The sequence below is a fragment of the Malaya genurostris genome, chromosome 3, assembly GCF_030247185.1.
Source record: "Malaya genurostris strain Urasoe2022 chromosome 3, Malgen_1.1, whole genome shotgun sequence".
Classification (NCBI taxonomy): Eukaryota; Metazoa; Arthropoda; class Insecta; order Diptera; family Culicidae; genus Malaya; species Malaya genurostris.
Window position 1 is genome coordinate 133956019 of NC_080572.1, and position 26996 is coordinate 133983014.

The 26996-nt window shown below is 39.2% G+C and overlaps 1 protein-coding gene across 3 annotated transcripts in view; it reads right to left on the reverse strand.

Annotated features, from left to right (window-relative positions):
• Positions 1-26996, reverse strand: part of LOC131436715 (metabotropic glutamate receptor 8-like) — a 498361-nt gene that overhangs the window by 55988 nt on the left and 415377 nt on the right. For all 3 annotated transcript variants that reach the window (XM_058605585.1, XM_058605584.1, XM_058605586.1), the window contains exon 12: positions 6946-7159. In XM_058605585.1, coding sequence (XP_058461568.1) covers positions 6946-7159 — 214 coding nt within the window. The remainder of the gene's footprint in view (positions 1-6945; positions 7160-26996) is intronic.

Consider the following 26996-nt stretch of genomic DNA (forward strand, 5'->3'; position numbering starts at 1 on the left):
ATTTCCCATGAACTTTACTTAATACACTTCAATCGAAGTGATGTAAACAATTTGAAAACTTTAGAAAAAGTACATTTCTCACATTAAAATTCATTGGGAACATTATAAACGTAATAATCGTATTGCAAACTTAACGTATGTTATGCTAATATAACAGGTAGAAATCTACCACTTAATTTTTCTAATGTAAATAATCAAAACAAAGGACCGCCTTGCACTTCATCTTCTAACGAAAACAATTTATTAATAGGTGGATCGGTCAAATCATCTTCTTCTAATGGCAGTCTACCTACTAATATTCCTTCAATGCCATTCGCTTCTTTAAATGAAGTTGAATTAGGCGATATAACTGAAAATAAAATGATTTACCTACAAGATCAACTTTTTCAAATGATCATCCGAATGAATTCGACTTCATCAATTTTTGAAGCATTTCAAATCGGATGGCAATTTGCAAATAATATTATAATGAATTTAAAATTTAACAGTGATGTTAAATAATTATTTGAATATTTTAAATTGAAATGCTCGATATTTGAAATCGAGTGAAGATGAATTTTATAATTTTCTTAAAGTTCACAAAATTCATATTGCTTTAGTGACAGAAACTTTTCTTAAACCAAATGTCAAATTGAAAAGTAATTCACATTATGTGGTTCATCGATTTGACAGGTTTACTGGAATGGGTGGTGGAGTTGCCATTTTTGTCCAACGGCAAATTAAACATCGAATTTTACCTTCTTTTTTTTTTTGAAAGCTTGAGAAAACCATTCATGGAATTTATTTCATCGCTGGAGAATATTTACCATTCCAATGCACCGGCGAACAATTAAATTTCTTTAAAGGCGATTTGCAAAAACTCACAAGATATCGACCGAAATTTTTCGTAATAGGGGACTTAAATGCTAAGCATGTCCAGTGGAATTGTAGGCAAAATAACAGTAATGGTAAAATACTTCATAATCAACTCTCAGCTGGTTACTTCACAGTTCTTCATCCCAATAATCCGACTTGTTTCTCTTCCGCGAAAAACCCGTCTACAATTGATCTGGTTCTAACAGATCAAAGTAACATTTGTAATGAACCGATTACGCATGCTGACTTCGACTCAGATCATCTTCCTGTAATATTCAGAACTTTCAACGAAGCTTTAATTAATCCAATTAGTTCTATATTCAACTATCAAAGAGCTAATTGGTTGGATTACAGATCTCACATTGAAAATCATGTGGATCATGAAACTATTTTAGAAAATTCTGCGGACATCGACACAGCAATTGATAATTTGAATCAGTTCCCAAAGCTCAAACTAAATTGAATTCTCCTATCATCGATGACAATCTTCAACTGCTCATTCGGTTGAAGAATGTTCGTCGACGACAATATCAACGTTCTCGTGATCCTGCTATGAAAAACATAGTTAAGGATTTACGAAAAGAAATTAAACATAGATTTACACTTTTGCGAAATGAAAATTTCGCTAAAGAAGTTGAACAAATTAAACCATATTCTAAACCTTTCTGGAAACTTTCTAAGGTTCTTAAGAAACCTCAGAAACCAATTCCTGCTCTCAAGGAAGGAAATCAAATACTTCTTACAAATGGCGAAAAAGCTCAAAAACTGGATCAACAATTCGAGAGTGTCCACAATTTTAATTTGAACGTTGTGAGTCCTATTGATAAAGTCTCACTGAAATATGATCATATTTCAACTCAAGTGTTATTACAAGATGACATAATTGAGACGAATTTTGATGAAATTAAGTCAATTATTAGGAAACTTAAAAATATGAAGGCTCCTGGCAATGATGGAATTTTTAATGTTCTTATTAAAAATCTTCCCGATGTTGCCTTGAGACTCCTGGTTAAAATTTTCAACAAGTGTTTTTCATTAGCTTACTTCCCAAAAAGATGGAAAAATCAAGTGATCAAGCTTACTTTCTTCTATCAGCAAATTTTTTGAAAAAACTATCTTGTTGAGAATGAAACATCATGTTATCGACCAATTAGCTTACTTTCTTCTATCAGCAAACATTTTGATAAAATTATCTCATATAAATGAGAATTCAATTTTTTTTACCAGAGCAGTTTGGATTTCGCCATGAACATTCAACTACTCATCAACTTGTCAGAGTAACGAACATGATAAAAGCAAATAAATCTTCTGGGTTATCCATTGGAGTTGCTCTTCTAGACATAGAAAAAGCATTCGACAGTGTTTGGCACAAAGGTTTAATAACAAAAATGTCTGATTTCTAGTTTCCTATTTATTTGATCAAAATGATTCAAAACTATTTAATTGCTCGTACTCTCCAGGTTAGCTATCAGAATTGTAAATCTAAATTGCTACCCGTACGACAGGTGTTCCGCAGGGTTCGAGCGTAGCTCCAATCTTGAATAATATTTTCACTTCTGATCTTCCAAATCCACCCGTTGGTTGTCAGAAATCGCTATTCTGTGACGACACAAGTCTGTTAGCCACAGGAAGAAATCTAAGAGTGATCTGCAGTCGCCTACAAAGAAGTTTAAATATTTTCAGTGATTATCTGTCAAAATGGAAAATTAAACCAAATGCAGCAAAAACTCAATTGATTATCTTTCCTCATAAGCCAAGAGCTTCTTTTCTTAAACCAAACAATAATCACATTCTCAAATTGAACGGCTTGGAATTGACATGGTCTGATTAAGCTAAATACTTAGGTTTAACGTATGACAAAAAACTCACTTTCAAGGATCACATTGAAGGAATCCAGGCAAAGTGTAATAAATATATTAAATGTTTATATCCTCTTATAAACAGAAATTCTAAGCTCTGTCTAAAAAACAAATTGTTAATTTATAAACAAATTTTCAGACCAGCCATGCTTTATGCAGTACCAATTTGGTCAAGCTGTTGTTCCACCAGGCAGAAAACGCTCCAAAAGATTCAGAATAAAATTCTGAAATTGGTTTTGAAGCGTCCTCCCTGGTTTAGTACAAATGAGTTACACAGACTCACAAATATAGAACCATTAGATGTAATGTCACATAATATTATAAGCAAATTCCGACAAAAATCGATGCAATCTTCAATTGAATCGATTCGCTCTCTGTGTTAGTTAGTAAGTTACTATATAAGTTATTTTTCCCCATTACACAATAGAATTTTCCCTACACAAAAATCTCAGAATTTCGGAAGCAAATGATGTCTTCATGGTAATAATTAAATCATGTATATAATATGGCTGAAAAGTCACCACTTGTGACTGAATACCCAATTTAAATCTTAATAATTTAATTTAACTCATATTCCAATAAATAGTTATTTAAAAAAAAGTAAATTATTTGATTATAATTTCGATCAGATCCCATATCCCAAGAAGCGTGATTCTCGCGCTTTTCAAGTGTCTTACATATTCATCGAAATTTCCTCCCGATTTGCCTTCAAATCACTGAGAGTAGAAGTGGAGGGGTTACTCGAATGTCCAAAACTGATGACGTATTGTTTCACAACATGTGCGCTGATTGACAACGAGGATTGAACAATTTGGAACAAATTCAGAAGTGGCGAATAAACAAAGACTTGGCACACAAAGAGTAAATTCTGTATATAGGTGTATTCGTACCTGAAGGTCAAATACGACTCTGGAATGGATTGAAAATAAAGTTCAAATATTTAAGTATCTTTGAAACGAATTTCTTGCCTCTTGTAGTATAGTACTGATATACCGGTTTCACTCAGCTTTAGCATTTGTTTTTCAATACTGAATTTTGATGATTTGAATGATAAAATGTTCCGTACTGATGAATTTTATTAGTGATAACTTTGCTACCTTTTCAAAACTTATTTATTCAACATAAAAGTACCCTGCGCCCTGGGAGCAGTCATATGGGCGCTTTTTTAATTCTCCTACCGTAATTCTGCACCCTGGAATCATTCCTAAGGAGCACTTCAAATTATCCTAATAAGATGATATTTATTTAGCTAAGAAATAAATGAATATTTGTGCCCTCAGTGTAATTATGCAATTCATTCAAGAATACCCTGCGCCCTGGGAGGTGCCCTTTTTAATTCTGCTACCGTGATTCTGAACCCTGGAATCATTCCTTTGGCGCCCTTCCAAATTATCCTTACAAGCTGTTATTTATTCAGATTGAAAATAAATAACAATTCCCTCAGAAGGATTATTTGCTGTATTAAAAAATACTTCCACCCTGCGCCCTGGGAGCAATTATATGGGCGCCCTTTCCTATTCTCCTGCCGTGATTCTGCGCCCTGGGAGCAATTATATGGACGCCTTTTTCGTTTCTGCTACCGTGATTTTTTGCCCAGAAATCTTTCCTAATGCGCCCTTTCAAATTATCCTTACAAGATGTTATTTAATTAGCTAATAAATAAATAATGATTCGCTCCCTCAATAGTTATTATTGCTTTTGCACCCTTCTTGGTTACTTGAATCAGTCATTATCAAAATTTCCAAAAAAAATTTTCTCGAATCCTGACAAGTTCTAGTTTGCTAAGCTGGTTAGTCACTGACTAACTGTGACTAACCGTAACTACAGCACTGAGAGCGGTCTCTGCACCTGCGGCGATGGTTATTAGGACATCGAGCATGTCGTGTGATCGTGCGTAGAGCATCGCGACGCCAGGTCAAAGCTACTGGAATCCCTTAGGGCCCGAGGGAAACCGCCTGAGGTTCGGAATGTGTTGGCGAGTCGGGATATTTAATATATTGTTCTCATATACCATTACCTCAAACACATGTAATCTGTTGTATCTTTTATACCTCGCTCAGAAAGTATAATCTCCACCTACAGGTACGATACTAACATCCGCCCAATTCTCTCGATCCCCGTCCTTCTCCACCATCTTCATTGGAACTAACAAGATATTTTTTTGTCACTAACTTTTTCGTTCCCCCTTCCCCCATCTCTTCACTATCTCGATGGCAACTAATTAGATCTCTGTCGTTTTCAGATTTTATTCCCACATCCCCTGTTTACCCCGTTTTCCGCAATATTTACTCACCACCCACGAATGAACTTTCCAGTCGAAGGTCAGCATGCGGGCCACCTGCCGGTCCTTCGTAGTTTGGGGTTTTTTCCCGCAGACCCACACGCACCGACCACTGCCGATCGTCAGCTGAGAGCTGGATTTTGGAGAATCCGAGACGACATAAGCTAATGATACTATTTTAGTTTTAAGTTAGCCGTTAATTAAGATTAGATCTTACATCTTAGAGCTTAAGCAGTGTGACTAAAAATATATTATAATTTTGAATAAAAAAAATTCGACTTCCGATCCTAACATGAATATGTGTTTCATATACATTTTTAAACTCGCCCAACCTACTCTAGCCCTGGAGTTGGTTGGACGATTTTTTCTCCGCATTTGATTGCTAATAACTTTTCCCTAGCCCGGGTTGGCACTTCAATGCATAGGGCGCTGATCTTACAAGTCAGTTGTCGTGTGTTCGAGCCCCAACCTGGAAGGATTCTTAGTGTCAGTAGGATCGTAGTACTAGCATTACAATGATTCTGTACGCTGCGAAGTCTGTTGAAACAGAAAGCAAAATCCCACAAAAGGAATGTAATGCCAAGACTTTGTTTGCTGATATTTATTCAGGAATGCATAAATTTACGTATATGTTTAAAAAGTGTATATTCATGGCAGAGCAAACCGCTTTTCAAAAAGTCTACCCAGAATGAGTACAGAAATTCCGAAAGTAAAACTCGACCAACCAGCCCCGGTCTCCCCTATACTTTAGCGGAACTCATGAGTTTTTGAAAGAATCTGATGATTTTAGAAACATTCTGTCCACGCTTGGCGAATAGATATCAATAATTTATAGTTTTAAAATCCTGAAATCCAAGAAAGCGTATTTCAGTTTGCGGTTCCATTCCACTAACCACTCAAACCTAAAACATTTGGGTTCAAATCGCCATTGTATGTATTGTCGCTGCAGCACTATTCTGCAATTCGCTGGACAGTCCAGCGCAACGACGTTGCCGAGCGACGTCAGTTGAACTTCCATTTCCTATACATCAACTTATAGAATCATGTTTCTTTATACATATTTTGTTGTTTGTTTACGAACCACGTGTTTCAACATAAATGAATACATTGTCTTGCCTCCGCTATCGAAGCACATAACGATGGAATATTACTTTCTGTATGCGCTTAAAGTTGATAATATATGTTTAGGAATTAATGGGAATTTTCGTACAATTAATATATCGCATGACAGTCTACATACCATTGGTGCACAGTGAATCTATCTGAAGCAACATAATCAAACGAGAGAGACGTCGCTTCCGATTTTTTTCTGCATGCACAATTTTTTCGAGGCAGGTTTAAGAAGTAAACCATTGAATTGGTTTCAATTGGTTGTTGAGTTACAGGGTGATGAGTGTTAAAAAATTCAAGCCGTCGTGTGTGATGGTAAAATTCTTCTAAGCAGGGCTCGATGACAATGTGAAATATGGTAAAATTCTTCTAAGTTGGGCTCGATGACGATGTGAAAGATGGTAAAATTCTTCTAAGTTGGGCTCAAAACTATTCAATTTATAAGTCATGTTGTTGGCCACACGAACTGACTTCAGTTACACCGGTCCTTGGAAAGCAGTTCCGAAATTTCCGAAAGTTGGAATAAAAATGTCCAAAACGGAGCACATTCATTTTTATCCGAGGAAGCCTTATCGACTTTCACGAACAAAAGTCCCTAATGAAAGGTAATCTGAAACTACAGGGAGGAGGGTATTTAGAATTTCAAACCGTCATTTAGATCGAAGCTGCAAAAAACTGAAACAAACACTTTCCAAGTTTGGCTCGAAAATATTTCGATTATTAGGCTATGCTAGCTTACGCCAGAACAAAGTTCCGTGTTTTTATTCAATAAGCTGGTTTTTCAAGAATAACACAGTAATATTACAAGAATACAAGTCACATGAGATTTTTATTACTTACCTATATATTTAGATTCGTTGAAAGCTTCTGGAGTCTTACGAGTTAATACAGCATAAACGGTGCAGACGATAATAAGCAAAATTGGGTAAAAAAATGCAACCATGTAAGACGCATCCGTATAAGAATTGCAAACGAGCAAATTGTCCTCTCTCGACGGATAATGGTGCATTGCATGCGCAGGGGAAACAACCATCCATACTGCATTGATGAGTACCTAAAATAGTAGACACATCTCTTATAGTACAAGCCAACTATATCCTAAGATTTTATTTCAAAGTGCTTTGTTTTATCTAAACACTAATTTTTTTTTATTTTTACGTTTCGCATTCAGCTCATCAGTGCATTAGCAGATTATGTTGCTCTGCTAGTGCCACGTCGCTGATCAACATAGTCCGCTAAGCAGACGTAAAGTACTTGCTACGTACATTAGGAGATCAACATAATCTGCTAATGCACTGATGAACCGACGACACGACCTGCCACTCGTCTATCAAAACTGTATCGTAAATTTAACTACCCCTCAGTAACTGGAAATGTCAAATCGAAAACGCTAGTGAATTTTTTTAAACTGGCAGCACAAGTTGATATATTTATTGATTTTGAATAACAGTCACCATAACCTTGGTTACTGCATATCGAAGGCAAGATGAATGTAAACAGAATAAATTTCAGATCGGTTATTATATTACGGAACATTTTAATGGATTTACCTGACTCGAGCGGAATGTAAAAAATGAGGAGTATGAGTTTTGTCTTTTATAAAGCCAAGTTCAAAATTCAGGTCTTGACTTGAAACCGTTGTGTGAGAAGGAAGACATGGAAATGACCGACAACGAGCTGAGCGAGGCTAGTGCTCTGCGGTACCTGTATAACGTACGGTAAAATGATTTCTTTGTGGAATTCCACTAGTAATCCTCGAATAGTGGCCAACAAGGTGAAATACTGTTTCCACTTCTGCGCAATCAACCGACACAAAACAATTTTGACACCGGTATATTACACCGAATCCTACTGCCCAGAAAAGCTAGCAGTTGAAGTGTACGGATGAATCGCTGGAAGCAGATCATTGTCCTCGTTCGTTGGTTTCATCCTTAGTTTCGATTAAATTCCTAAAATCGAGTTCATTTAAATGCATTTCTGCTTAATTTGAACAAAGTTTAACACTAATAGAATAATTCCACCGCTTTCAAAACATGTTTATTTGTTTTGGGGTTCCTTGGTAACTAGTCCATAGCAACTTAAACAGTGTTGCTCGAGAAGATTATTTTTATCATTTACAAGGGGTCGCTAGATTTGTGGTAACTGGCGGTGAATCGTTAGCGAACAGTTTTAATGCTGATTTTTCTTCGAAGTGCCTGGTCGTGTCGTCGGATGAACTGAATGCGAAACGTAAAAATAAATAAATTTAGTCATGTGTACATTTGCACAAACCGGTGCCCAAGAGGTACCAAAACCCCTTAATGACTACAACCTGTTGGCGGTCAGAATGCCGTCAATATGTTTCTTACTTTCGGGACGTCAGGAAGTGACTTGTACGTAACCAGTACTTTGAGTCTACTTAGCGGATTATGTTGATCCGCGACGTGGTATTAGCAGATCAACATAATTTTTTTTTGGTTCAGTGTATTCTGAGTCAATGGAAGATTATTTTTTCGCTCTTGTAATAATTGCCCACAAATAATGTTAAACCAGCACAAACCTTCTAAGTTTCAGTAGTGCTAATCATAATAACGCATATTTCGCATCCGTGGAATGTTTTTAACCGTCCTATAAAATATATAGCGCGCTAGTGATAAAAAGTTTTCATCTCATAGAGCTGCTATTCTTGCTGCGCTTATCGAAGTTGATAGCACTCACAGTTTCTCTCGGGTACTCATATATTTGACATTTTCCTTAAGCCGCTACCAACACTATGGTGAGTCAACGCTTCAATGTCAAACATATACACTTCAAATTCTATAATACCGCTCGTTTCAGATACGAATAATAACAATCGTTCGACCAATCTCATAACCTTCCCCGCTGATGATAATGCCACTGTGATCACAATATCTATGCTACCAGTCGACAGCATCGCTACTCAAAACGTCAATCTTCCGTCACCGTCATTTCGAACTAAAACTAACAACTACACCAATTACATTGATCCGCCTCCACTTCCAACTTCTACAGAAGTGCAATCAGCACCGTCAACCACCATTGCCGATACAACTCATCTCAGAAATGCTCAAACTAACTATTCAACTCCGAATTCTATGACCTCTACTGCTGGCACTTTCAATATATATCCGCTACCATGAACCAACGTAGCAGTGTTGGTTCATGGAAGTGGATATATACCATTAGTACAAATACCACCAATATATACCATTAGTACAAATTCGACAAGTATATGTAACACAATCACTCTGCATTCAATTCCGGTTACATCTGCTATTTGTTGGCCCGCTGCTTCAGACAACGCTGTAAGTAAATCTCACGGCTATGGACTTACCACACGACACCGTTTTATTTCGTCGCAAGCAAACAACATGAACATCAATGCTTTATACACTATAGTAGCATTAAATAATGCTATACAGGTTTCGGTTATTTCCAACATTCCATATGTTGGTCCAACCCAGTTCCAAATTGTCCCTACTAGTAATCAACAGGTAATAACAAATTGTACACCTCGCATGCAATCCATTAAATATTATCAACTACGTTCAATCTAAAACTAATTGTAATCGTAGCCACATTGCTTGCATCAAGCTTGTTAGCCAGTACCAGGACAGACCGCTATCTTTCAGTTCGTTCAAATTAGATGTTCCGCACGGAACCACCCGCGATCCCATTTCAACCAAAATATTAGTTGATTTTCTGAATTCGATTGGTTAAAATTTGGTACAACTAATCGATTGTTGTTTTAACTAAACTGTCATTTTTGTTTTTCGATTAGCAGAAACGATGGTTGAAACAACTAATTTAACTGTTTGAAAAAAAATGCTGTCAATTAGTGAGGACACATACCTTTCAATTTCAACAAATATTTTAGTTGAAATAACTGGTGTTGTTATTGAAACAAAATTCTGTTAGTTGAAAAATAAATCAGTTTTATTTGTTTTAGATATTTTTATTAAATTTACCTAAAATGAGTATTGAAAGATGATGCCTTCAAACGGTTGAACTAAAGTTATGCACTGATAATTTTAGTCAATTTATATGAGCTTGGGTGCATCAACCGCTGGGAATTGTAATTTTGCGACGGCAATTCAAACGCGCCATTCAAACGCAGCGCGTTCTGTGTGTTTGAAACCCTTCGCTTTTATAAATTAAATTCATGTCAAAAAGCGTTTTATTGCTAATGCATGAACATCATCATCGGTATCAAACAGCTGGAAGTAAAACAGTCTGCTGGAAGTAAATCAATGATCGAATTTGTAGCATAAAATTTTTGCGCATACCTGAAACATTACGAGATGATCATTTTCTAATTTGTCACCAAATCTTTTTCATCTTAAACAAGGTTAATTTATCACAACACCGCTGTTAGATAAACACTTGTTATCATAAATTTCTCAAATCGAATGAACACAATTTCACCAAACGCTTTAACCATCGATGTTGTTTTCATTGACATTTTGAAGCGACGCGAACAGATTTCAACTAAAAAAGTTATTGATTTTGCATTGCGATTATTGTTTTGCTTTCAACTGTCTCCGGCATTTGACAGCATTCAAAACAACATATTTTTCAACTACTTGAATATATGCAAATCAAAAACCATATTGGTTGAATCAAAAAGAAATTAGTTAAATCAACTATCGCAAAAATCAAAAACTGCGATTTCGCAATTTTATGATCGAAGGGTTCTCCGTGCGCAAGCTTTTAAGCAAAATATTACGTCACCTAATTTCTGGCCGAATGGAGTGACAATCGCCTCTTTTTTAAAGCGCAAGCCAGAACAGAGAACAGAATCAGCTATACGACCACAACCGATATCCCTACGCCGATCGAGCCCCTCTCGTCCCTTGCCCAAAGGTTTCAATTATCACTTTTTGTGTCTCTCAAACTGTGAGAATATTGAGCATGTTTGGGTCGCTCTTTTGTTCACACACTATACATTGTACATTTGCGTGCTTTACTTTTCGTCTGATCGCGTGAATGATTTGAATCTGATCGAACAACACTTAAGTTCTCTTTCATTGATAAGCGATAAATTGAGCTTTAATGACAAAATTATGATCTTAGGTGATTTCAACCAACCTGGTATTAAATGGACTAGCGATTCTTGTAAATATCTTTATCCGGATGCTTGAACGCATACTACATTACGACTCCTGGGCGCTTACAACACTGCAGGTTTAGTTCAGCTAAATGATAACTATAATCGCCTTCAGGATCTTTGCTTCGCCAGTTATGAATTGTCGAGTACTTGTTCCATATCCATCGCTCCTTCGCCACTGGTTGAAATGTGTCGTCATCACCCTCCTCTCCAAATCAATATATCTGCTTACACGCCAACCGTTTTTAATAACGATTCTGAAGGCACATACTACGATTTCAAGAGAGGAAATTTCGAGGCAATGAATCAGTTTTTGCTGTCGCTAGACTGGAGAAGCCTGTTTACTAATGGAGATTGCAATTCCATTGCTATGTTATGGTCCCATATAGTTTCGTATTCTATCGATCTATTTGTACCCAAAACATAGACGTGAATCTGTCCATCCCCCATGGTCCAAACTGACCCTAAAACGTTATAAGCGTGCTAAACGTTCTCCTCTGAGCAAACTATCGAAGCATCCTTCGCTTTATTTGAGATCTTATTATATTTTCCTCAACAATCGTTATAAGCGACTGAACAAAATGTTATTTCATTCCCACCTCCTTCGCGTACAAAATAATTTAAAAATCAACGCTAAAAGCAGAAAGGAATCAGGACTACCCAACCAGATGTTTCTTGGTGACGTTGAATCATTCGTGTTGCCTGACATTTGTACCCTATTTAAATCCCATTTCAGCAATGTATTCTCTGATTAAACCTTATCGAATGATCAGATCTCCAAAGCTATCATTAACACTCCTAATACCAAGCCTAAAAAAGTTACGCGGAGCACCAAGCCTAAAAAAAAGTAGGAACGGTAACTTTGAGCTATCATAGCTCAGTTGTTACTTGACCAATTTCGATAAACTGTATACCCTCGAATTTTGTGAAGTTTGTAGATTATTTTAAGTATATCATTATTGATATCATCTGCATTCATGCGGCACCTGCATCGCGAATCGGATATTGAGAACTTCAACTTTACCGAGTCATCGTTGTTAATCAACCGATCTTCAAAATTTGTTCTCCATTGGAAAGGTACTTCCAGAAATAAAATGCACTGATAAAAACTAAAAGTAGGGTTGCCTACACAAAGTTATAATGAAAACTGTGGATAGATGACCTAAGAAAAGATGAGACTTTTTACAATGATCGTAAATATCTCGAAATTCAAAGCGATGACCTACATACTTTTACACATCATTCGATTGATAGTGATACTAGCCAAAATTTCTGCTCAACTACCATTCCTGCACAATCAAAAGAAAACATTAAAAAATCGATGAATTTATAAATATGTATGAAGTTTTCATTTTTTCACATGTTTGTATATAACTCAAAAATTAAACATGTACATTTTTTTGATTCAGAATATTGGAATCATTACCAGAAACAATGTATTGATGACCAAAATTATATATCCATTCAAAGAATCTCAAGAAATTTGGTACAAATACAAAGAATTTCTATTATTTTGAAAATTTTGCCAAACAAAATCAAATCAAAACTTTTAAATTTTATGACATATATTATTTTATTGGAAATTTATTATGAACAAAATTTACAAAAAAAAACTGAAACTTGAATTTCACTGAAAATTTTAAAAATTTTGGTAAATAACCTAAAACTCTGAAAATAGTTATATTTTTGTATTGGACAAAAGATCTAAACAATTTTTATGCACAACGAAATCTAATGATAGGTAGTAAGCAGCTGTGGATAACAAACACACAAAGAATGAGAATTTCAAAAAGTTTGTTTGGTCGGTCGCATCGAAATTTTATGCTTCTTGATGTATTTAAAATTCATTCAGCAAAACCACGTTGGCGGAGTAATATCAATAAAACCAGCAAATAACATATATGCTGTGATTATCAATAATTATAATGATAAGAAAAACATGTTCAATCATAAAGCATATCATGCAGCTGATAAATTTACCCTCTTTAGTTTGAATATCATACACAGAAGTAACAGCCCGGGTAGAAGTGATTTGCAAACCAATTATTAAAACCAAACATCTCAATCAAATCGAAGATTCCTTCGATGAAATATCAAGGAAATATGAAGTATTGCTATGACAGCACAGGAACATCAAGACAAGATATGTTAGCAAATAATGTTATATATTTATGTTGAAACTAGGAAACCGACGAATGGTAGTCAGAAGCAACTTCTTTCCCCGCAAAGATACCCACAAAGCTACCTGGAGATCACCTGACCAACAAACCGAAAACCAAATCGACCACGTTTTGATCGACGGAATCGGACATCAACAAAGTTCGCACCTACCGCAGTGCGAATATAGATTCAGACCTCTACTTGGTTGCTGTATGCATGCGCTCAAAACTTTCAACGGTGGCTACCAAACGTCGAAGCCGAACGTCGCGGCTTAACATCATGCGGCTCCGGGATGCTGGAGTAGCTCAAGATTACGCGCAGCAGTTGGCAGTGGCACTACCAACGGAAGAGCAGCTTAGTGCAGCTACTCTTGAAGATGGCTGGAGAGATATCCGTTCTACCATAGGTAACACTGCATCAGCAACGCTAGGTACGGCTGCTCCGAACGTAAGGAACGAATGGTTCGACGACGAATGTGAACAGTTAGGTGCCGAGAAGAATACAGCTTGGGCGAGCAACCTGCAACACCGGACGAGAGCAAACGAGGAGCGATACAGACAGGCGCGAAACAGATTAAACTCGGTATCTCGTAGAAAAAAGCGCCAAGAGAAAAAATAGAAAAAGGACCGAGATCGCGAAGCGATGGAACAACTGTACCCTGTTAATGACACAAGGAAGTTTTACGAGAAGCTGAACCGTTCGCGCAGAGGCCACGTGCCACAGGCCGATATGTGCAAGGACACCAACGGGAATCTTCTCACGAACCACTGTGAGGTGATCGAGAGTTGGCGGCAGTATTTTGACGAGCACCTTAAAAGGCGATGTGGCGGAATACGAAAGTGGCGGCGCGGTAAAGAACTTGGGAACGCGTGCGGAGGACGATAGACTGCCGGTCCCAGACCTCCAAGAAGTCGAGGAGGTAGTAAACCGGTTGAACAATAATAAGGCCGCTGGCGTTGACCAACTACCAAGCGAGCTACTAAAACACGGTGGTAATGCACTAGCGATAGCACTGCACTGGGTCGTTACCAAGATCTGGGAGAACGAGATTTTACCGGAGGAATGGATAGAAGGAATCGTGTGTCCCATCATGCAAATTATGAAATCATGCACGACTACGGATTCCCGGACAAACTGATACGATTGGTCAAGGCTACGATGGATCGAGTGATGTGCGTTGTTCGAGTATCGGGGATAAACGCGAGTCCCTTCGAAACTCGCAGAGGGCTACGGCAAGATGATGGTCTTTCGTGTCTGCTATTCAACATTGCTTTGGAGGGTGTGATAAGAAGAGCGAGGATTGACACGAGTGGCACGATTTTCAGATTTCCGACCAGCTACTTGGTTTCGCTGATGATATTGACATTATAGCACACAACTTTAAGAAAATGGAAGATACGTACATCGGACTAAAAGCTTAGCCAAGCGGATCGGACTAGACATCAATGTGTCAAAGACAGTTCGCTTTCACATCTCATTAAAGTCAGTCGATAAAACAAAACCGTTGACGTTCGGGACGAAAGAAACCAAGTACAGTATTGTGTAGTGAACAATAGAACGACCCTGAAAATGAGTGAACCAAACGAACAAAAGCTACCGCCGGTACGAAAGAATACAATTGTTGCAAAATTCGACCTTCGATACGAGAACTTGAAGGTTTGCTTAAGGAGCAAATGCATCTTTACATTAAACGTGTACATTTACTTCAATGCAAGAGAACAAATAATGTTGTTTACATCCAGTTTTATAAAGAGTTGGATACAATTCAATTCGCTAAAGACAATAATAATGTGCATTATGTGGAGCACGAGAACATTAAATACAACATTCCAATATATATGGTAGATAGTGCTATAGAAGTGCGTGTGCATGATCTTCCCTCAAGTGTCATCGATCCTTATATTCGCGCAACTATGTCCCAATACGGAGAGATTCTCTCTATCGAAAAAGAAAAGTGGAAGAACTTTTTCCCCGGTATTCTAAATGGCGTACGTTTGTTACGCATGCGCTCGAAAAGACCTATACCTTCTTATGTAACCTTCGGTCAGGATACAAGAATACCGTGCAAATCACTTGTTACCTATGACAATCAGATGGCTACATGTCAATATTGCCAAAAAGCTGTTCATTACGGTAAGCCATGTGATAAACTGGACAAGGAGACAACCACACCAAATGACCACGGTGCTTCCTTCACACCAACCCCAAGCAACCCCAGTACATCTGTGACAGTCATCAACAACAGTGAAGTATCCCCTTCAACGAAACCATCCAACGTAACGCCTATAGAACAAAGTACACCAGCTACAGTTAACAACTTACCATCCAACCAACCAGCAACTGCAAACAATTTCGGTGGGGCGGGCATGTTGTTAGAACTTTGGAGAACAACCCGGTTACAATGATCCTCGACAATGATCCGACCGGTATAAGAAGAAGAGGCGCGCAGCGGGCAAGATGGATCGATCGAATTGAGGACGACCTGCGGACCCTTCGCAGCTACCGAGGCTGGCGGCGAACAGCCATGAATCAAGTTGAATGGAGACGCCTCCTGTATACAGCGGAGACCCGCGTGGTCTACGACTGAAAGAATAAGAGTAAGTATGTATGTTGAAACTACGTAAACTGTGCCGTAACGAAACCGGTATTTTCCCCAACTCTGTTGATAAGGAGCATTTGCCAAAGATACAAAATTAACAATGTTCCATGATTTTGGAAAAGTCTCATTGACACGCGTTATCCTTAGTTACAAATTCCTGTAGGATTGCTGTTGTTACTATTTTCCACACCCCTCAGCGGGGGATCAACGATTTCAGAAGTAGATCATGTCATGTCTTATTTTGATCAAAATGAGTGTATCGAAAAGTAGTTAGCAACATTGATTATTGAATAAAAAATCGAATTAAACACATCAGTTTTCGATATATTGTAGAAAAAATACATTTTTATGCATTTCACTGATTATATTGAAGAAAATCCTAGTTTCTGTGAAACGCTCGCACTTTGGACTTGACATTCTTCATTAAATTCTGCACAGTTACTTTTGTGACTTTCCTGGTGGCAGCTGTCCAGTTTTTTTTTAACTCCTGCATGTTTTAGGATACTGTACCTTCCTTCCGAAAGTGCCGCTTGGCAATTGCCAATACCTTTCAATTGGCCGAAGATCCGGGCAGTTCGGTGGGTTGATGTCCTTTTCCACGAATTGAACAATAGTTTTTGGCAATCACTGTAGAACGGAGTTGACGTAGTGGGCTGAAGCCAAATCCGGCCAGAAGAGAGGAGGAGCCTTATGCTTTCTGTACAGTGGCAGCATGCTCTTCTTCAAACATTCTTCCTCGTACACCTTGGTGTTAATTGTGCCCTTCGTGAAGAAAATCAGCGTCGTCCAGGTCCTGGTACACCGATTTCGTATAATATTGGTGTCCAGGCAGCGCTCGAGAGTCTTCCTTGGCGTAGGTTTTGTCGTCGATCTGGATGCATCCGTCTTCTTTCTGTAGAATCCAGTTATACAGTTTTCGCGCTTTTGTTTTGGTCTGAATTTGCTGTACCAGGGACTTTTTCGGCACCTTCTGCTTCATGTACGTTTTCAGGGAGTTCCGAACTTTGATCCGTTGAATCATTCCGATGCTGGTGTTGAACTGCTTGGCCAAATACCGCGTCGACGCCGATGGGTTTTTCCTGATGTACTCGACCACTTTTAAGTCCCGGCCGGGTTGGCTGGGACCCGTTTTCCTATCGGATCGGGGCAAATCCTTCATGAAAAGGGTCTTACCGAACTTTTCGATAAATTTTTTGACACTGGTGTGGTGCACTTTTACCTGTTTTGCAATTTCGTTGTACGTGACAACACTTTCTGAGCACCAAGTGTGCAGAATTTTCTTTCGCGTTACCGGATCAATTCGACTAATCATTGAAACGATAAACCGTACCAAAACCAATCGATTACGCAGCTGTTACTGACATGTTAACAAACGTGTCACCGCAAAACACGCTGCAAAAAATTAAGCCATTTCAGAGTAATAACTGTTTGAATGTTGCTAACTACTTATCGATACACTCCTTATGTGGTTTTTCTCCACCAAGATCAAAGATGATCGAATCATCCAATGATTGAACTTACATGAATCAATGATCATTTTAGCTCAAAATCACTACCGATTTTGTGTGACGGAATATTTGTACCGATTTTGATTTATTTATTTATTTATTTATTCATTTACTTGGAGCAGGGTAAAGCCCGATGGAGATGAAATTTAGCAATCTCTCTCTCCAGCAGGCATAAAATCTCCTCATCATTTGTATCAACAGATTACAATGATCCAACAGATATATTAAGGCCTACACTGTAACTAGTTGATGACACCAACCATAACAGTATTAGTACTCTTACTCAGAAGGGGAGAGAGAGGAGATAATTTGTTAGGTAAATTGAAAACAAGGGTTGGTGGAGGGGGTGCTAAACGAGCGAAAACGAACGACGGGGTTAAAATCAGCATGTAGATCTAATTAGTTATCAAAAAGATGGTGGAAAACAGAAAAACGACGAGGCTAGAATCGGCATGTATATCTATTTAGTTATCAAAAAGATGGTGGAAGACAGAAAAAAACGACGAGGTTAGAATCGGCATGTAGATCTAATTAGTGATAAAAATGGATGGTGGAAGACAGAAAAAAGAGGAAATAATGACCAGGTTAATTTAGGCGAGCGAGTTCTAGTTAGTTTCAAATGAAGATGATGGAGAGACGGAATGGGGGTTGAATGAAAATAAAATATTAACTGTTCCAGACAAATCCTAATCTGACAGGTGTCGAAAGTCGAAGACATTGGAACAGTTGTTGAATGTTCGGCACATACTGGAGAAATGCTCATTTTAACCATAATTTGTTCTTGGGGTGGGAACGAAGATTGCGTCGATGAATGTCGAGATTAATCTACTGTTAGAGTTCGGGACAATCGATACGTGATTGAAGCAAATAAACAACGAAAGTTGCCTTGGAGACATTCCGACGAACGAATAACCGATTAAGATCAATAAGCTTACAGCGATCTGTGTAACTAGGAAGATTAGTAGGATCTCTCCATTTATGTTGAATAGCTTCGATCCGATCTATGTCGATTTGATAATGAGGTGACCAGACAACAGTTGAATATTAAAGCACCGAGCGGACTAGAGCTCAATATAATGCTTTAAGACAATGTACATTGACAAAGCTCTTAGTAATGCGAAAGACGAAACCTAAAAGCTTGGAGGCCTTAGAGATCACATAATCGATATGACTTTTTAAATTCAACTTGGTATCAAGAAAGATACCTAAATCTTTAACGGTAGACTCTCGTTTCAGTACAATCTGCGAAATTAAATTTAAGACCATTCTATTGTCGTTACACCAGTTCACGAATGATTCAAGCTGTGACTGTAAAAATATAATGTGGTCGGACGATCTTACTAGATGATATAGCTTAAAATCATCTGCGAAAGATAGTTTGTGGCATTTCAATAGAAAGTTGAGATCATTGAGGTAGAGCATGAATAAAAATGGTCCCAAGTGACTGCCTTGAGGGACTACAGAACCTACAGCAAACGGTGTTGTAGTGTATTCACCGATTTTCATTAACATTTCCCGACCAATAAGATATGATTGAAGCCAGTTGAGTAAAGATCCACTGAATCCAAGTTTTTCGAGTTTACTACTCTACTCTTTCAGTCGTAGACCACGCGGGTCTCTGCTGTATACAGGAGGCATCTCCATTCAACTCGGTTCATGGCTGTTCGCCGCCAGCCTCGGTAGCTGCGAAGGGTCCCCAGGTCGTCGTCAATTTGATCGATCCATCTTGCCCGCTGCGCGCCTCTTCTTCTCATACCGGTCGGAACATTATCGAGAATCATTTTAACCGGGTTGTTCTCCGACATTCTAACAACATGCCCGGCCCACCGTAACCGCCCGACCTTGGCCGTTTGGACAAGGGTTGGTCCTCCCAGCAACTGGTGCAGGTCATGGTTCATTCGCCTTCTCCACGTACCGTCTTCCATCCGCACTCCGCCGAAGATGGTTCGCAACACCTTCCGTTCAAAAACACCTAGTGCGCGTTGATCCTCCGCAAGCATTGTCCAGGACTCGTGCCCGTAGAGGATAACCGGTCTAATCAGCGTGTTGTAGATAGTTAACTTCGTACGATCGAAGCGTCCTGCGCAGTCCAAAGTAAACACGATTTCCTGACAGTATGCGTCTCTGAATTTCTCTGCTGGTGTCATTATCGGCAGTCACCAGTGAGCCCAAGTACACGAACTCGTCGACCATTTCGATTTCATCACCACCAATCAGAACTCGTAATGGGTGGCTGACGTTATCTTCTTTCGAGCCCCTGCCTTTCATGTACTTTGTCTTTGACACATTGATGTCTAGTCCGATCCGCTTGGCCTCAGCTTTTAGTCCGATGTACGTATCTTCCGTCTTCTCAAAGTTGCGTGCTATAATATCAATATCATCAGCGAAACCAAGTAGCTGGACGGACCTTCTGAAAATCGTGCCACTCGTGTCTATCCTCGCTCTTCTTATCACACCCTCCAAAGCAATGTTGAATAGCAGACACAAAAGGCCATCACCTTGCCGTAGCCCTCTGCGAGTTTCGAAGGGACTCGAGTTTATCTCCGATATTCGAACAACGCACATCACTCGATCCATCGTAGCCTTGACCAATCGTATCAGTTTGTCCGGGAATCCGTAGTCGTGCATGATTTTCCATAGCTGTTCCCGATCGATTGTGTCGTAGGCTGGTTTGAAATCGATGAATAAGTGATGTGTGGGCACATTGTATTCGCGGCACTTTTGCAACACCTGGCGGATGGTGAACACTTGGTCTGTGGTAGCACGTTCGCCCATAAATCCTGCCTGATATTGTCCCACGAATTCGTTTGCAATCGGTGAAAGTCGACGGCATAAGATTTGGGAGAGTACCTTGTAGGCGGCGTTCAGCAGAGTTATCGCGCGGTAATTGCAGCAATCCAGCTTATCGCCCTTTTTGTAGATGGGACACACGATTCCTTCCATCCATTCCTCCGGTAAAATCTCGTCCTCCTAGATCTTGGTAACGACCCAGTGCAGTGCTATCGCTAGTGTATTACCACCGTGTTTTAGTAGCTCGCTTGGTAGTTGGTCAACGCCAGCGGCCTTATTATTTTTCAACCGGTGTACCACCTCCTCGACTTCTTGGAGGTCTGGGACCGGCAGTCTATCGTCCTCCGCACGCGTTCCCAAGTTCGTTACCGCCACTTTCGTATTCCGCCACATCGCCATTGAGGTGCCGCCACCTCTCAATCACTTCACAGTCGTTCGTGAGAAGATCCCCGTTAGTGTCCTTGCACATATCGGCCTGTGGCACATGGCCTCTGCGCGAACGGTTCACCTTCTCGTAGAACTTCCTTGTGTCATTAGCACGGAACAGCTGTTCCATCGCTTCGCGATCTCGGTCTTCCTGTTGGATTTTTTTTCTACGGGATAACGAGTTTAGTCTGTTCCTGTCTCTATCGCTCCTCGTTTGCTCTCGTCCGGTGTTGCAGCTTGCTCGCCCAAGCTGCATTCGTCTCGGCCACTAACTGTTCACATTCGTCGTCGAACCAGTCGTTCCTTACGTTCGGAGCCACCGTACCTAGTGATGCTGATGCAGTGCTACCTATGGCAGAACGGATGTCTCTCCAGCCATCTTCAAGAGTAGCTGCACCAAGCTGTTCTTCCGTTCGTAGTGCCACTGTCAACTGCTGCGCGTAATCTTGGGCTACTCCAGCATCCCGGAGCCGCGCGATGGTAAGCCGCGATGTTCGGTTTCGACGTTGGGTAGCCACCGTCGAAAGTTTTGAGCGCATGCATACAGCAACCAAGTAGTGGTCCGAATCTATATTCGCACTGCGGTAGGTGCAAACATTGTTGATGTCCGAGAAAAATTTTCCGTCGATCAAAACGTGGTCGATTTGGTTTTCGGTCTGTTGGTCAGGTGATCTTCAGGTAGCTTTGTGGATATCCTTACGGAGGAAGAAGGTGCTTCTGACTAGAATTCCTCGGGAGGCCGCAAACTTGACACACCGTTTGCCGCTGTTATTCGATGCGGCATGCAGGTTGTTCGGCCCGATTACATTGCGGTACATTGCCTCCCTTCCCTTCATGTCACCGATGACAATTTTTACGTCTCTGCGTGGGCAGCCGTCATAGGCTTGTTCCAGCTGCACGTAGAACGCTTCTTTCTCGTCATTGGGTCTCCCTTCATGTGGGCAGTGCACGTTGATTATGCTGTAATTGAAAAAACGGCCTTTAATTCTCAACTTACACATCTTAGCATTGATCGGCTGCCACCCAATCACTCGCTGACGCATCTTGCCCAGCACTATAAAGCCAGTTCCCAGCTCGTTGGTTGTGCCACAGCTTTGGTAGAAGGTAGCAGCTCGATGACCGCTTTTCCACACCTTCTGTCCCATCCAACAAAGCTCCTGCAGCGCTACGACGTCGAAGCTGCGAGGATTTAGTTCGTCGTATATTATCCTGTCGCAGCCTGCGAAACCTAGCGACTTGCAATTCTATGTTCCAAGTTCCCAATCGTAGTCCTTATTTCGTCGCGTGGATCTATGCCGATTGTTACGGGTCGTATTCTCTCCTGTATTATTCGTAATAGATGTTTTACGGGCGGCTTATTGGGCCTACGCCAACCCCCTGTCTCGCCGGAGGATCATCGTGCTTGCTCTGTTTAACGTCCCAACTAGCACTAGGACGATCCCTTTGGTGAGGTTGCCACCTTTGATTTAGCTGTACGGGATGCAGCATTTCATACTCAGCCGCTGGATACCAGAACAGACGCTGTTTGAAGCCGCTCCTAACATGGAGTACAGGATGCTCCGAAATCCTCTAAAGAGGATCCCCTTCCCTGTCAGCATACGACCAAGGTCCCACCGGGGTTGGTTACCCGATCTTTCCTATGGTTGCTCGTACCCCAGCCGGCACCGCGGGGAGGTAGGGATAGGAGTTACTGGACAAGAGGCTAAGAACCACATTGGGGTCTGAATGGCGCATTGTCCAGTCGTTTCGAGTTTGGCAACTGCAATTTGGTGGTTAATCTTGTCGAAGGCTGCGGAGAAATCCGTATAGATAACGTCAACTTGAAGGCGCGTTTGTAGGGATCGAATTATAAAAGATGTATAAGGCAATAAGTTCGTTGTAGTTGATCGTTTTGGCATAAAACCGTGTTGTGTTTCCGAGATGTAGTTATTGCAGTTATGCTTGATGAAGCCCAGAATTATATTTTCACGTAACTTAGACACAGCGCATAGTGCGGCTATCCCACTATAATTAGATACATCAGCTTTATTTCCCTTTTTGAAAACCGGAAAAATATATGTTGTTTTCCAAATATCCGGAAAAATTTCTGAATTGAGTGAGATATTAAACCGCATCGACAGTGGAATCAGAAGGCTGTTCGAGCACTTTTTCAATACCAGAGAAGGAATACCATCGGGCCCAGCGCTAGAAGATAGTTTCATTTTAGAACACGCTTTATCAATCATAGCTGTCGTTATGATTGGATGGGGACCAATCGGGGAACGGCGAGGAACATTAATGATAGCTTTGGAGATCTGATCATTCGATAAGGTTTCATCAGAGAATACATTGCTGAAATGTGATTTAAATAGGGTACAAATGTCAGGCAACACGGATGATTCAACCTCACCAAGAAACATCTGGTTGGGTATTCCTGATTCCTTCCTCTGTTCGTTCTCGTAGTTTCAGAAGCTTGAAGGGTTGATTTTTAAATTATTTTGTACACCCCTAGGAGGATTGAAACAGGTTTTTTTTTGCAATAAATTTTTTATTCTGGCCTTTTTGCGTAAAAGCTTTACGTGGCCGATTGGCTTACATTTTTGTTACTTAAATTATTTTTTTTGCTATTGGATCTCGTTGTCACCCTTTTTCTAGGGGGAGATGAGTTTCCATTTCAATCCAACGAGGATCGGGGGTCACTTCGTCCGCGGTTTATCTCATCATCCATTGCTTCATCGTCGGTGTTGTGTGTGATTTCCGTTTTCTTTCGTTGTCCTTGTTGATCGTCTTGGACTCGTTGAGATTTAATGTTCTAGTGCTCCACATAGGGACATTATTATTGTCGAATTTTGCACTGCCTGAAGTCAACAACAATAGTATTCTTTCGTGTCGGCGGTAGCTTTTGTTCGTTTTGTTCACTCATTTTCAGGGTCGTTCTATTGTTCACTACACAATACTGTACTTGGTTTCTTCCGTCCCGAATGTAAGCGGTTTTGTTATTTCGACTGACTTGGATGAGATGTGAAAGCGAACTGATTGAAACAGATGGTTTAAATGTTTCATCAAAGAATCTGAATGTAAAAATAAAAGACAACGGAAGGATTTTCCTTCCGTTGATTCTATGCCGTCTAACAATATTTACGAGATTCTTCCTGAATCCGATTGTAGCGACATAGAAGAAAATTCTTCAAAAATTCCCACAATGGACGCTTGTCGTTCTGGGAAGTAACAACAATCTATGCCACCAGTGACGGTGATGATTTCCGACTTCATAGCATTCCGTACTAAGCTTTCTACTTTACTCCCGGAAGTAAAAGTCTCATTTAAAATCGGACGAAGAGGAGAATGTCGAGTCTTGGTTGATGGATTGGAAGATTATGAATGTCTTATCCGATATTTGTCCGAGAAACTTCATAAATTTTATTCATATGATATAAAATCAGACAGACCTTTCAAGGCTCTCTTGAAAGGCTTATCAAATGATCAAAGTACTGATGAAATTAAAAATGAACTAAAAGAATTTCTTGGTTTTGCCCCTTCCCAAGTAATACTTATGAAAAAAGAGCGAATGGTACTTCTAAACCACGCTCTGGAATTTCACATGAACTTTGCTTAATACACTTCAATCGAAGTGATGTAAACAATTTGAAAACTTTAGAAAAAGTACGTTTTATTTCAAACATTAAAATTCATTGGGAACATTATAAACGACATTCTCGTATTGCAAACTTAACGCAGTGTCGTCGTTGCCAAGGCTTCGGCTTTTAAACCAAGAATTGTCATATGGATATACGGTGTTTGAATTGTGGTAAATCGTATTCGAAAGACGTTTGTCCAATAAATGAAACCACTGATAAATTTTCATGTTCAAATTGCGATGGAAATCATAAATCCAATTATTTGAAATGTTCTATCAGGGAAAAAATTTTAAACGCACGTTCGTTTAGACAACAAATCAAATCAACGATCTTAAATTAACAGAACATACCTGAAAATCAATAAAACTTCTAAGATACTTATTTCTTCGAATTTCAAACAAAAAACCTATTTTAATCCACCTAGTGGTGTAATGATGCCTTTCTCATATTACTCATTACATCATGAATATAACCGTGAAATTCGCAAAAACAACTGTTTATTGAATAGGAATAGGATAATTTGTTCGGATCTAATCTCACAAACTCTATAAATCCTGTTTACCTTGTAGTTCCGGAACCGAAAGTAGTATCCACAACAAATTAAGGAATTCCGTATGAAACTCTAAGACTTTTCTTTTGAACCTATAAGTTTGTGAAAATCTATTCGGCCATCTCCAAGAAAAGTGAGTGAGATCCTTTTTGCAGTTTCTAATCACAATTTCCAATTCTCTCGAAACCGGATTCAGATGAACGGAATAGCCGAAGTTGGTTCGTTTGCTACCAACAAATATGGCCTACAAATTGGAACAGTTTTGAACGTAGTTAAACCTATACTTACTATCTCATACTCTATTTCGATTAAACCAATTAAACTAAATCTAACGAAACGAACCTGCGTTTCTGTTAGGGGCTGTCCATAAAAGACGTCACACTTTTTTTGACTATTTTTTACTCCCCCTCCCCCCTTTGTCACAAATTGTCACAGAAGCAAAGACCCCCCACTCCCCCTATGTCACATGTCACGAATTCAAAATAAAAAAAAATTCATCTTAATACATTCAATATGTATGACAAACCATATAAATATGAGGGAAAAATCGATATAGATATATTATTGATTTAGGTAAAGAATAATATTTCCTTATTATAGCATACAGGGCTGAGAAAACAAAGACCAAAACCTCATCAAAACGAGATCACTGCCGGAGAATCTTTTCATTAACAGTTGATCAGTGAAATTTAAATCACATCGATCAATATCGGTACTGCTCTTCCGTCACACAATGGGTAGTGATTTTGAGCTAAAATGATTCCTGATTTATGTAAGTTCAATCATTGGATGATTCGATAAGATTTCATGTTGGTGGAGGAAAATCACATATGTTCAAGATAAGACATGACATTATCTACGTCTGAAGTCGTTGATCTCCCGCCCTTTTTCAAATGGAGTACAATTGAATAAACTGCATCAGAATCAGATAAGAGAAATTCTTATGATATACTATTATCAATGCTAGAAAATCAAATTACTGAAAAAATTGTCAGTGCATAACTTAAGTTAAACCGTTTGAAGACATCTTTTTCTTTTGTACTCATATTTGGCAAAATTTATTAATTTCGCTAATTTACTCGCTCCTCCGTGCACTTTTGCTGATCACAACAGAAATGATTTCCTGCATCACTCATTTCCGAATTTACAAGAAGAAGCTTTTACATCAACAAATACACGTTTTCCTATAGAATGTAAACGTTTATTGTGGAGATATTTTCAGGAAATAGGGCAAAGCAGTAATATAATTAGGTATTTCAAAAATGCGCTCATTGAAAATATTGGACGTCACATTCCAAACACCTCCCCCCCTCCCCCCTGTCACAAAAGATCACGTTTCATGAAACACCCCCCTCCCCCTTGCAGCGTGACGTCTTTTATGGACAGCCCCTTACTACTGCGTGCTAAACAGCATGAATCAGCAGCATGAAACATGTAGTAGGATTGTTATTATTATTATTGACATTACAACACAACGTGTACGTAAGCACGCATTGTTCATTTTGTGTTTTCTTCTTCTTTCGGTGTTGTACATATTGTCACTCTATATGACGATTTGAAAACTTTGACACTCATCGCCCTGTAACTGCGGAACCGGAAGTCGGATCCGGATGAAATTTCACAGTAGGTTTAAAGACAGTATAAACTTCAATTCAAATCAAGATTTGTGAAAATCAGTTCAAGCATCGCACAGTGGTTCAAAAGCGCAATTTCACGCTCTTAATTGATAACTCATAGGTTCGTGGTTTTTGAGGTACAGTATCTTCAGCAAAGTTGCTCAGAATGATAGACGCCATCTTTTGGCAAATTTTATTTATGTGATCAATCCCCCTAAAAGTGAGATAAACATTTTATTTTAGCTCAGAGCCAACATAGGGGCTAAGTTACTTCGACAAAGTTGTGCAGAAAGTTATTTCAAACAAGTTTGCTGAAGGTACTATTCCCGTAACTTGAGTGTAATTCAAGATATACATTATTTTCTGAAAAGGGTGCCCAAAAACCAGTTTTTGTAAGAAAACATATATATATATATATATATATATTTTCAATTTATTTGAGTTTTTCATGTTATTAAGTTTTTCATCTTTAAAAACTACACAACTTTCTAGAACATACTATGCTGTTATCATTTCAG